The 13,684-nt window shown below is 32.5% G+C and overlaps 3 protein-coding genes across 3 annotated transcripts in view; 2 read left to right on the forward strand and 1 right to left on the reverse strand.

Moving 5' to 3' along the window:
• The window catches only part of LOC107447365 (glutamate receptor ionotropic, kainate glr-3-like), a 42,407-nt gene extending 37,152 nt beyond the window's left edge, over nt 1–5,255 (reverse strand). The window contains exons 1-2 of the mRNA XM_016062252.3: nt 5,028–5,255; nt 1,565–1,668 (exon numbers count right to left, since the gene is read on the reverse strand). Coding sequence (XP_015917738.1) covers nt 1,565–1,640 — 76 coding nt within the window. The 5' untranslated portion in view covers nt 1,641–1,668; nt 5,028–5,255. The remainder of the gene's footprint in view (nt 1–1,564; nt 1,669–5,027) is intronic.
• Nucleotides 5,256–8,353: 3,098 nt separating this feature from the next.
• On the forward strand, nt 8,354–12,905 carry LOC107447367 (uncharacterized). Its single transcript, XM_016062255.3, has one exon. It carries the CDS (start codon nt 9,533–9,535, stop codon nt 12,668–12,670), a length of 3,138 nt encoding a protein of 1,045 aa, XP_015917741.3. The 5' UTR covers nt 8,354–9,532; the 3' UTR covers nt 12,671–12,905.
• Nucleotides 8,751–9,533, forward strand: LOC139426130 (uncharacterized). Its single transcript, XM_071183881.1, has one exon. The coding sequence runs from the start codon at nt 8,751–8,753 to the stop codon at nt 9,531–9,533; it is 783 nt and encodes a 260-aa protein (XP_071039982.1).
• Nucleotides 12,906–13,684: the final 779 nt, after the last annotated feature.

Here is a 13,684-nt window from a genome sequence, read left to right on the forward strand (position 1 = left end):
TCTTATTCTGAACGTCCAGTGTCCACTTAAAGGCTTAAAACTACAAGTGGTGTTCCTTCAGTGTTCTTTTCTTTGTTTTTCAATGGTGTTTCTAACGTATTCTTCTTTTCAATAACGTAATTCTTTTCAATAACGTAAACTTATACACAATATTTCACGATAAACATATTTAAATAAATATCAAAACTTATTAATGGTTAAACAAATGTTTTGTTGTTTTAAAGTAAATCATATACTAGTTATAAATTAAGGGGAGGTTATCATTAAATAATTTAATACTTAAAGATCAACTTCATTCACTTTAAGTTATACTTAATATATAAACATGTTAGGTAAGCGAAATTATTAAATTACTGTTGTGAACTCACCAAATTTGTTATGACAATAAACATTTATTTTTATGTGTTGTTTTAATAAAGATATATTTCAATAAAGATATTTCTTAATAAAAATATATTTTAATTACTAAAATATTTTTTAATCAAGTTAAATAAGTTTATACTCACAAATAGATCTTTTACGACTCGTATAAAACAAGTAAGAAGCACTAGTTTCTTAATAGTGCATAACAAGTAAGTAATTTCATCTTTTGATGGAAAAAAAAAACATGTTGCTGTGTTATTTCTAATGCCACTTGCCACACTAGCAGGCCTGCTTGGTGAAACCGAGCAAATTTAAGGCAGAGGATGCGTTTTTCGTTTTTCAGTGGCGCCATCTATGGTCAAGAATTTGTCTTCGGCTACACACATCACAGCCCGTTTTATACAGCGGACCCATTCATACATCCATTCATTTACAGATCGTAATTTTGACCTGAATCAGAGAACGATCGATCTCCAATCCAGTAGCCCAAAGGTATTGATTTGTTATGGGAACATGGAGGACTTTGCAACTCGACAGATTTAACGCGCATCAGTCGCCATTTACTACAGGGGGAGTCTTCGGCCGGTGGGGTTCGAATCCACGAACTCCCGGACATGGACCCAGTGCCCTACCGACCAGGCTATCCCAGCAAAAAAAAAAAAAAAAAAAAAAAAAAAAAAAAAAAAAAACATGTTTTATGGCAGGAAAGAGAATTATTATTGCGAAGCAATCACAGGGGTTGGTGAATGACTGTAAGCAGAGGTCTTATAGCGTAGCAGAGTGCTTTGCCCTCTACGCTGTAAGAAATTTTGGTATACACTTTCCACCATTTTTGGTGTCGAGGTAAACTAAAAATTTTTACTGATCATGTAGTTGTACTTTTTACTTTATTTTTCACCGTTATAGTTTTATTTATTTATTTATTCATTTTTAGTTCGTTTGCTGGCAATACATATTTTCATGCGCATTAGAATCATTTTAACAAAAGCATTTCATTTAAAAAGAAACAAATTCTTATTAATATATTTACACATATTTTTTCAAATATTGTTATTTTGTCAATTATTCATAATCTTTTGAACTATAACTACAGTTCTGTACTCAAAAATGTATTTAGTTTATCTCAACGCCAAAAATGGTAGTAACTATGCGCCAACACTTTTTACAGAGTAGGGAAATATAATAAAATTGATATGCTTACTGAATATAATCTTTCTTGAGTGAGCTCCTGTTATTTGTAAGAAAATCGCCATAATTGCCCATATTCCGGAATTCATGAGTTGCACTTATCATCCCGCAACATACCTAAGTGCATAAATAATATAACTTATTAGTTTTATTTAATTTAAAATATAGAAATTGGATGCCTGCAAGTGACGTCATCGTAGATAAATTGCGTCATTTGTCGATTCAGAAGCCAATCAGGTTACTCACACGTGACGTCGCTCACAGGTATCCAATGAAATCTGATTTAAATTACATGGTTAGGCATAATCACTTCACTTCCTCTCGAGTTACAAGAACTCAATTATCTATGTAATATTTTTTTAAAAGAATTCACTATCATTTTCGTATTGAGGGTTAAAAACAAACATTTGAAGATCTTCGTGTGAAATGAGATGTTTAATTAAACTTAGATGCATCAGCTTTAGAAAAATCCACTATAAAAAAATTTAGAGTATCTTAACACCAAAAAATGATGATAACTACGTTACACCAAAATGGTGTAAAACCAAATACAGTTCCTGTCGTGATGAAACACCAAAAATGTTCTCTACAATACTGGGTGTAAAGTAGCTGCCTCCATTTTTAGCGTCTAGTAGCACAAATATTTATAAATGCAGCGATACATATAAGAGTCAATTAAGTTATTTATGTGATACAATATAAAGTAAGAATCATATAATTTAGAACTCTAATTCTTGAAATAAAATAAGTTTGTGAATCAAACATACGCGAAATATATAGAGAAAATTAAGAGGATTTCGAACTAAGCTTAACAGAACCAAAGCAGATAGAAATTATTCATTATAAAACTATTCAATACAGTTTACAGACTTAAAAACTAAAATATAAATATCTTTAGTGTTCAATTAAAAACATAAATATATATTTTAACAGAGAACTTTCACTTCAGAAAATGCACAGCAGCATTAAAAACAACAAAGCTCTCGTCAAATTGTATTCAAATATAAATAATCTATTGCATATTAGATCTAAAGTACCTCAACAGCGGTGCTTTTGAAATCGTAATTATTTAATGCATCGTGTGAAAGCACGTGAGTTTGTAGTAAAATTTTCATATTATACGAGGTTTAGGTTTATTTGCACCTTTTAAATTGTGTATGAAATCTCGATTTAGGATTAACTTGAAAAAAAAGTGATCCTTCACTTTTTTTTGAAACAATTTTTTGGATTGTTCAACATCAAATTAAAGAGATAGTTCACTACAGTTTTTACTGTATGGAAATAACCAGTTTTTGTCGACAAATCATCCCCTATAAAAAAAAAACCTATTTAAAAAAGGGGCTATAAGATTATTACTTCTTCTATGCTTAAAAGTGACAATAGCATATTTTTAATTACAAACCTAAATTTTCAGTATATCATTTAAGGTGATTTTCCACTCATCTCTTAAATATAAAATTATTTTTTAAAAAAATTCCAAGTTTAACTTGATTGGATTAAAATTTGCTACAAAAATTTTACTTGCATTTGACAAATTTTTTTCAGCCTTAATTTTTAATTTTTTTCAACCTATCCTTAATTATTCCAATGAAGGGAAATCAAGGAGACTGCTCAACTATTTTACACAATTTCATGCCCACCTATTTTATACATTTCATACCCATCTACTTTACTATTTTACACGATCATGCCTTTTATAAAACGTATAACTTTTCCATTTTTTTTTCCTTTTGTTACAAAAACAGCAGTAGTTAACCTTTGTGTACAGACGGGAGTTTTAAGTCTAATATTAATTCCAGATAGCGTTGAAATGGAACAGAATATCTTATCAGAAAGTGTCTGCCTTGTAATTGACTTTCCATTTATCATTACTAGTTGACAACACACTATTATTTGAAGTTGAGCACCACCTATTGAATTATTTAGTTGTTAATATATCGTAGAGGACAACATTTTCTTATTCCTCAATCTCATTCTGCGATTCTCAGCTTTCTATCTCAATCAATTTCGCAAGTAAGTCTTTCATATTTCTTTATTAATTCATAATTATTTTCAACAAGTTATAAAACAAAGCATTGAATGTTTAACTTTAATTAAAATTTAATAATGTAATCTAAGTCCCAAATTAAGAAATTTTTAAAGAATTAAAAAATAATATGGAGCATTAAAAAAATATTTTAAAAGTATAAAATAAACATTACTTAATACTTCAAAAAAATTCGCTCAGTTTAGATATTTTTTTAATAATTTGGAAAATAAAAGTGTAAGAGTAAAATCAGCATTCAAATTGTTTTCCTTTTTTTTAATCAAAAACTCATGGTTTATCCAATTTAACACAGTCTAATGGAAGTTTCAAGTCTATAAAATAGTTATGGAACAATAATAATATTAAAATATTGTTTTGAATAAAATAAAGATCGTAACACACTTAAATCCAACCTATCGTTGATGAGCTTTTAATTTTAGATACAGCTCAAGGAAACGAGCTCAACTTGAAACATGTGTTTAGGAAAATAAATAATTTTAACTTCGTAACTACGAAAATAACGTAGCTCGAAATGCGAGTTTAAGGAAATTTTTCAAACCACGGTTATCGAGCTGCTGCGGCTTAGGTAATAGAACCACGCTTCCCAATGGGGTGACTCGGGTTCAAATCATAGCGATGGTTGGTGTATAATGGATACTCGAATGTGAAGAATGGATACTCAAATTTCACGTAACTTTCTTCGTTTTTCACGAAACCGTTTCCTGGTATACGCTCCGAACAAACATTTCGTCAAAGTGGCGAAATAACTATAGTCACTTCTTCGAGTAAAAGTATTTCGTCAGAACTGAAGAAATATTTCGCCATTATTGTTTCGATCGTCTAACCTTTATTCTTGTTTCGTCATTATAGTTAACAATGTCCCACAATGCATTTCGATGAGGTTCCGAGTTGATTCTTGTCATATATTTGAGAGTTCGCATTTCATTATAAATCACGTGATTTCGTGACGAAATGATTCTCAAAATTAACGAAATACAGATGAAGGATTGTTGAATCATCAAAAGTGATAGTTTTATTTTTGAGAGAGTATGAATTCTTGCTCCCGTATTGCACCAGAAACAGCACTGACATAAAAAATCCCCAATGGTAGATATATCATGGGCTAGAATCTCCTTGGCGTTGGACAAATCATGGGAGGTTTTCCTCTCCATGTCATTCAAATGCTGGTTATTTCCATCAAAATGCCCTCCACGATCAACAGTTCCCTTGTCTTCTAAGATGAAGATTAAATTACAGGGCTAAGAAGTCAAGCATTGATAGTCGTAAACTCAAATTACTAATTAATTTATCGAGAAATAGGAACTTTTTGTGGGCTATACAACATCCGTTTTAGATCTCATTTCTTTCACTTTAACAAGCAAACTCTTAACTTATGTGTTAACTGATCTCTTCAATTTTGAATATTAATAAATTCTTGAACATTACTTACTATTGTAGATCAAATAAAAATACTTGCTCCGTAAAATTTGATCGCAAAGTTTCCTTCAATTTTCAATGCGTATTCTCATATCATGAACTAAAATTTTTCAACATGACTCATTTACTATACAAAAGACATTGCGGCTTTCATGATGTATGCAAGACTTTGCAAAACTATCAATTCGAGTTGCATCCAATTTAATAACAAACATCGATCGTTTGAATTCCGTGACCAACTTGCCAACCAATGAGAAACTAGTAAGAATTTTAAATACTACTTCTTTTAATACTTCTTACAGAAACACGTCTTCTCTTTATCAATAATTGTGAGGTAGAATGATTGAAAAAAGACGAACAAGTCAAAAATTGGAGTTTACTATGTCATAAAACGCTATCGATCAATAATGAATTCGTTGACACTAGAGGTAACAAATAAATTTCTAAGTCAGCAGGTGATGAATTACATGACATTGTCATTTAAGTATATTTGTATATTCCAAAAATGGATATTTTGTAATATAACCGATTCATTATTTCCAGCCAATTGATAAACCCGTCAAAATTATGAATGACATACAACATCTGTTTTGTTCCCATCTAGTTATTATTACTTGCTCTGCAAAATGAATAAATTAATAACTAGAAAGTTGATTAGTATGTTTGTTTTTAGAAGAGAGTTTTTAGTAGAATAAATACAATCCTTTAATGGTATCATATCACGTAAGCAATTATTTTTTTATAACAAAATATACATATTGTAGGTACTTTCGCATAAATCCGATTCATTGATTTTTGTTTTATACGCACTGCTAAATAATGTTTAAATATTTTTTATCAACCATTTAACAATTTTTCTGAAATTGACAATTTATGTTAATAACTCGCAAGCGCTACATTCTTTTAAGTGTTCACTGCAGGAATTCTAACTTTCAGAAAAATAAAATTATGAAAGTGTATAGAACCACTGTAACCAAAGGGTTTTCCACCGAAACCTAGGGTTCCGTACTAAATCATGCTTAAATATTTTTCATTAACCATTTAACAATCTTTTTGAAATTGTCAATCTATATTAATAACTCGCTAGCGCTGCGATTCTTTTGAGTGTTCAATGCGTGAATTCTAACTCTCATAAACATAAAATTATGAAAGTGTATAGAACAGCGATAGCCAAAGGGTGTTCCGCGAAAACCTTGGATTCCGTGGAACATTGCTAAATTATGCTTAATTATTTGTCATCAACTATTTAGCAATGTTTTTGAAATTGTCAATCTATTTTAATAACTCGCAAGTGCCGTCATTGCTCTGGGTGTTCAATGCGGGAATTCTAACTCTCAGAAACAGAACATTATGAAAGTGTATAGAACATCAGTAGCTTAAGGGTGTTCCGCGGAAACCTAGGCTACAGTGGGACATTGTTAAATTATATCCAAATATATTTCAACAACCATTTAACAATGTTTTTGAAATTGTCAATCTATATTAATAACTCGCAAGCGCTGCCATTGTTTTGGGTGCTCACTGTGGGAATTCAAACACTCGGAAGCATAAAATTATGAAAGTGTACAGAACAACGGTAGCCAAATGGTGTTCCGCGGAAACCTAGGGTTCTGTGAAAGAGTTGAATGGGTTTCGAGTGTTTGGACATTTGTTTTAACCCGTAACTTTTAATTATTAATAGATCCATTCAATATTTCATTATTTATTTCATATTTAGGTTGCCTTTATGAAATTATAAAAAGTAAAAGGCCATCGAATAAGAAATGGATAAATTTTTTTAACAAAGACAATTTTTTTAATAACAATATACTAAATAAGTTATGAAAATATCACGTATTTATAAAATTTTAATCGTTATTTCCCATCGCGCTTTTCAAAAGAAAAGAAAATTGCCAAATTTGTTAATAAACAAATATCCTTCAGTAATAGCCATTTTCAACGTTTGCAGCAGCTCTTTTTAGTTTCTATTTCAAAGAAAAACATATTTCTGCTTGTTTTATTAATTTTTTTTTCAGCTACAAGCTTACATTGCACCAAAAACAAATTTATAACTAGACTAGATGCAGCTCCTAGACTTCAAATCTAACTGTAGGGCATAAAAACTGACTTAAGATTATTTATGATAAAACGATGAAAAAATCCCGTCCTCTCTTTGATACAGAATTTTTATTAAACACATTTTTCATGCTTTTTTTCTCATTTTTTTGTATTAATTTAGTTCAAATTAAGTGAAAAATATTATATTTAGTTTTTTAATAATATAATTTATTGTTATGAAATACAGCATGAAACACCGATGTTTTTTCTGCGTTAAAGGTAAAATCTTCTGAACACGGCTCACTTCTAAACAATAATTTATCAAATTTGCACTTTTTTGCAGTTTTTTAGATCTCAGAGGAACACTTGCTCATAATTGAAATTTCTTATAAGATCAATTATTGATAAATGTTTGAATATGAATAAAAAGAAAAGTTATTTTCAAACTTTTTTCTTTAATTTTTTTACAGATATAATTCCGACAATCTGACAGATTTTTTCTGTAACTATAAAACTATTTTTTATAATTAGAAAATAGGAAAATGTATATTTGCTTGCAATAGGTGCGCCAGAAAAAAATATACTAAAGAGTCACCGGTGTCTGTGCCAAAGGGTTACGTTCTTAATATAAAGGTTTTGATTGGTAAAAACGCTGGCGACTCTTTTTACTTACTTTATCTATGAAGTTAGAATCTGCCGATAGAAGATAAATCACTTAGGGTTCCATTGCCAAAAAAAAAAAAATGGTAACCGCTGGTAAAGAAAAATATACAGGGATTACGATAAAATAAAAAAATAATATCCGTTAATTAGATTAAAAATTTATAATCGTTGAACATGTAGTAAAATATTTTATGTTGGGTGCTTCATAGCCCAGAAAAATGCAGCTACAGGTCTGAAGAGATATTTTTTGGTAAGCGAGTTTGATATAAAATTAAATTCAAAATTACATAAAACAAGGATACGAATGCTAATGCGTTACGGGTAAAAATTGAATAAAATGCATAAAAAGGAATAAATTTTGTTTTTCGTAAAAATATTTGTCTCATATCAAGATACAATGTATGATGACTACAAGACAATGATGGGGTTAGACTGCTAAACGAGAAGGAGACAGAGTCTCAAGGAATTTTAATTTACAAATACAGGTAAACAAATTTGTACCAGAAAACTACGTGACCAAACAAAATTCTTGGCGTGGTCAATACAGCTTTAAATGTAAAAACTTTTCTTTTTTTCTTCTTCTTTTTGTCAGAACTGTTGCTGGACTAAAGTATCATCGCATGAACTTGTTAGCATTGCAGCGCCATCTAGATCAAGGCCTGCAACAAAAACTTTAACTGCAATCTTCGTAGGAGATATAAACTTTCACTTCCACTTCTACTCTCTCTGTGATCAGGGAATACAAAAAAAAAACACATGTACGATCAACTATGTTTTTAAGCATGTACCAATAATCTGAATATATTTATGTAGTAATTTACATGTTGCATTTACTTATTATTATTGTTTATAAGATGCCGCATACCAAAACACTTCAGTGGTGACCCATGGATATTTGGATACTCAACATATCTTCCAAACGCAAGTAAGTGGAGTTAATCTTTCTGTCTGATTTTCTGTCATACGGGCTTGAAATTTTTCAATATCATTATTTAATTAGATAGTTTTAATATTCCATTCGTTTTTATTTAACGTAATGTCTACGGAAAATAGTCCTTTGCCGGTAGAAATACCGGAAGTGCATGCGGTAGGAATTAAGTTACCCGCCTTTTGGGAAAAAGCTCCAGAATTATGGTTCGTAAACGTTGAAGCACAATTTTCCGTTTCACGAATAGTTTGTGACCGCACAAAATATTTTCACATCATTTCAACCTTAAATTCGGAAACACTATCATATGTTAGTGATATTGTATTAAATCCACCAGCAGAGGATAAGTATAGCGCCCTCAAAACTCGCCTAATTTCGGAATTTTCTGATTCGGAGCAGAAAAGGATCAAAGCTTTACTTTCAGAGCTCGTATTGGGAGATGACAAACCATCACACTTACTGCGTAAAATGCGCAATCTCGCAGACAAAAAATTATCGGACGAATTTTTAAAAACACTATGGATTCAGCGTCTCCCTGAATCAGCTCAAGCAATCATTAGCATTTCTGAGGGTAACCTAGATAAGCTGAGTTTAATGGCTGACAAGATTTTAGATATTTCCCCCAATACATCTAAAGAGGTACACGCAGTCAAAAATGACGTATCCGAAATTGCAGAATTGAAAGGACAAATAGCCGCACTTACTGAACAAGTTAGCCGACTTACGGCAGCTAACGAACGTCAACCGCGCTATCGCTCGCGCCATTTTTCGCAAGGTAGGTATCGTTCGCAAACTCCGCGCCGTGAGCAAACTGAGCTATGTTGGTATCATCAAAAATTTGGAAATAAAGCAAAGAAATGTAATCAACCATGTAAATTTTCGGAAAACTAATGAAGAAATCACATGTGGCGCAATGTGATTTCCGGAATCAGGGATCTAGTCGTCTTTTTATACATGATCCGAAAACTCGACGTCATTATTTAATAGACAGCGGAAGCGATGTTTGCGTACTGCCGTATTCGTCAAACCTAACATTTAATTCCTCACCCTCTATGGTTTTATATTCAGCTAATAATTCGCCTATCAAAACATATGGCACCAAAGTAATTTCTCTTGATTTAAATTTACGCCGCGATTTCAAATGGACGTTTATAATAGCTAATGTTAGCAAACCTATAATCGGCGCAGATTTTCTAAAACATTTTGGTTTATTGATAGATTTAAAAAATTCTTGCTTAAGAGATTCTATAACTAACTTAAAAAATCAAGGATCTATTATTCGTTATTCTGGAAAAAGCGTGACATTGATTTCTAAAGACATGGCATTTCATGAAATTTTAAATAAGTACAAAGAAATTTTACAACCACATCCAGGTTCAAATAAACCAAAACATAACACTGTTCATAAAATTATAACGAGAGGCCAACCTGTTTTCGCACGACCACGACGTCTTAATCCTAAACAATTAGTAATCGCAAAGAAGGAATTTCAAATAATGATGGAGCAGGGTATTTGTCGCCCCAGTAAATCTAATTGGTCGAATCCTTTGCACATGGTGCCAAAACCAAATGGAGATTTTCGACCAACGGGTGACTATAGGGCATTAAATCGCCTAACTCAAAAAGACAGATATCCATTACCGCATATACAAGACTTCTCTCAGAATTTACATAGTAAACAAATTTTTTCTAAAATTGACTTAACTCGTGCGTATAACCAAATTCCGGTTCACCCGGATGACGTCCCAAAAACCGCAATTACAACACCCTTTGGACTCTTCGAATTTTTATATATGCCTTTTGGACTTTCTTGCGCGGCACAAACTTTCCAAAGGTTTATGAACGAAGTCTTATATGGTTTTGATTTTGCTTTTGCTTATTTGGACGACATATTAATTTTTAGTACTTCAAAAAAAGAACATTGTGAGCATTTGGAAATGGTCTGTAAAAGGCTTTCGGAATATGGCATACGAGTAAATATTGCTAAGTGTGTGCTTGGATCGAAAGAACTATCATTCTTAGGATATTTGATTAACAGTGAGGGTATTAAACCGCTTCCCGAAAGAATCAAACCTATTTTAAATTTTAAGCTACCGAGCACGGTAAAAGAATTAAGACGATATTTAGGTCTTTTAAATTACTATCGTCGAAATATACCTCAAGCAGCTAGCACACAGGCCTTATTATGCAATTATCTAAAAGGCAGTAAAAAGTCTGATAAATCAGTTATTCAGTGGACAGAAGATTCCATAAAAGCTTTCGAGGATTCAAAGCAACAGATCGCTAACGCAACTTTACTCTTTCACCCTGATCCTAACGCACAATTAGCATTACATGTTGATGCGTCAGACTTCGCGATAGGCGCAGTCTTGCATCAAGTCACTAAAACTGGTTTACAGCCTTTAAGTTTTTTCTCTAGAAAACTAACGGAAACCGAAAAGAAATATTCAGCCTATGATCGCGAACTTTTGGCAGCATATAGTGCAATAAAGCATTTTCGTTATATGGTCGAAGCTCGAACCTTTACGTTATACACGGATCATAAGCCACTCGAATTTGCTTTTATGCAGAAAAACGAAAAATGCACTCCGAGGCAGCTGCGCCAATTAGATTACATTGGCCAATTTACCACAGATATACGCCATATTAAAGGGATAGAAAATATTCCAGCCGATATGCTGTCACGTATTGAAGCAATATCATGCCCATCGCCAATCGATTTTAAAAAAATAGCACAAGAGCAGAATTCCGATCCCGAACTTCAAACAATATTAACAGACCAGAATTCTTCATTAAAACTTAACAAATTAGTGTTGCCAGATAGTGAGGTGGAATTATATTGCGATATCGCTACAGGAAAAATCCGCCCATATATTCCTAAATCTCAACGTCAAATAGTTTTTAATGCATTACATAATTTAGCCCACCCGGGAACTAAAAGTACAGTAAAATTAGTTACCGATCGTTTTGTTTGGTCTAATATAAATTCTGACTGTTCTAAATGGTCACAAGCGTGTATACCGTGCCAGAGGTCTAAGATTTCCAAACATACAAAAAGTGAGGTTAAACGGATCCCTGTAGAAAATAAGCGTTTTTACCACATACATTTAGATTTAATCGGACCGCTACCCCCATCAGAAAGTTATACATATTGCCTAACAATAATAGATAGGTTCACTCGGTGGGTAGAACTTGAGCCATTAAAAAACATCGAAGCTGAAACGGTCGCATCAGCTATTTATAAGGTATGGATTTCCCGTTTCGGAGTTCCAGGAATCATTACTACTGATCAGGGCCGACAATTTGAGTCTAGGCTTTTTCGAGCACTTGCAATTTTTTTGGGATGTAAACATATACATACATGTGCCTTTCACCCCCAATCTAATGGGTTAATTGAAAATTTTCATCGCACATTAAAATCAGCCATAAAAGCCCATTTGACAGATCGTTGGACGGATAGATTGCCTACTATACTCCTTGGCTTAAGAGCAACATATAAACCAGAGTTACATGCTACCTCTAGTGAACTGGTGTATGGCCAATGTCTTAGGCTACCTGGTGAAATTTTTACTAAATCACCAAATGATGTCAACACACCAGAATTTATCAAAGCGCTCAAAGAGTACTTTGCTAGTATAAATCCATCTCCAACATCGAATCATGGTAGGAGACAATTATTCATTCCACAGAAGCTGAATACCTGTTCGCAAGTTTTCTTGAGATATGATGCTGTTAGAGCTCCGTTAAGACCACCTTATGATGGACCTTATCCAGTCTTATCCAGAACTGAGAAATTTTTCAAAATCTTGAAAAATGGCAAGGAACTGGTAGTAACAGTGGATAGACTAAAACCAGCATTTATCTTATCTGCAGAGGACGTGACAGGACCTCAGAGATCAACGGAACCAGAGCCGTTGCCACCAGCAATCAGCAACACACCTCCACCAGCAAACCAGCTAGTCCCGAACAGCAGGTCTCCACCAGTAGAACAACCAATCGTGGCCAGCAGGTCATCCAGATCTGGCTGACGAATCAAACTTCCAGTGAGATTTGCCTAACGCTGCTGCTTGGAAGGGGGTACTGCAGCGCCATCTAGATCAAGGCCTGCAACAAAAACTTTAACTGCAATCTTCGTATGAGATATAAACTTTCACTTCCACTTCTACTCTCTCTGTGATCAGGGAATACAAAAAAAACACATGTACGATCAACTATGTTTTTAAGCATGTACCAATAATCTGAATATATTTATGTAGTAATTTACATGTTGCATTTATTTATTATTATTGTTTATAAGATGCCGCATACCAAAACACTTCAGCATAAAGCTATTGTACACCATAATTTTAAAAAAAAATTTTATTTGAAAGAAAATCTAAATCAATATTTATAAACTGTGTACTTTAACAACCATCCTTAATTCCTGTTTTAATATTGTCAAAAACAAAAGAAAAAACAGTGCATATTTAAAAATTTACAAGTGTATTCTGTTTTTACTTAAATTAATATTTTTCAACAACGAAAATAGAAAACTATATCAAAACCTAGAGTTAACCTAACCTAGAATAAACCTAACTTTAGTTAGAGTGTTACGATAATAGCTTCCGGAAAATCCGAAAAGCCATGTTTAAAAATGAATTGTGTATGCAGTCTAATCAGAAAATGAATCTAATTTACAAATACAGAAAAAAACAAAACCAAATTTGCTTAATTTTTAATTTCGATAACATTATAATTTAGATATTCAAACAAACAACTAAAGCAGGAAAAAGTAATAAAAAGCAATAAAATAAAGGATATGTGTGTTGGCAAGACAGCACTTCTTCAGGGGACACATTGCTTACCAACACACAGGAGCCTTTCTGTTGTCAGTGGAAAAACCAAACAATTTTCGAAAATTATCTTTTTAATAGTATTACGCACATATTTATTGAAATGGTGCGCTTAAGCGCACCTTTTTAGCGCACGTAATTCAACAAGCGTTATCCAGCGTTCATTAAATATGTACGTAATTCAAAGGTGCGTAATTACGCACCATTGGC

Source organism: Parasteatoda tepidariorum, chromosome 8 (assembly GCF_043381705.1).
Source record: "Parasteatoda tepidariorum isolate YZ-2023 chromosome 8, CAS_Ptep_4.0, whole genome shotgun sequence".
Classification (NCBI taxonomy): domain Eukaryota; kingdom Metazoa; phylum Arthropoda; class Arachnida; order Araneae; family Theridiidae; genus Parasteatoda; species Parasteatoda tepidariorum.

Excerpts from the sequence above, each read along its gene's own strand:
- LOC139426130 (XM_071183881.1), top strand. The coding sequence starts at position 8,751 with ATGTCTACGGAAAATAGTCCTTTGCCGGTAGAAATACCGGAAGTGCAT.
- LOC107447367 (XM_016062255.3), top strand. The coding sequence starts at position 9,533 with ATGAAGAAATCACATGTGGCGCAATGTGATTTCCGGAATCAGGGATCT.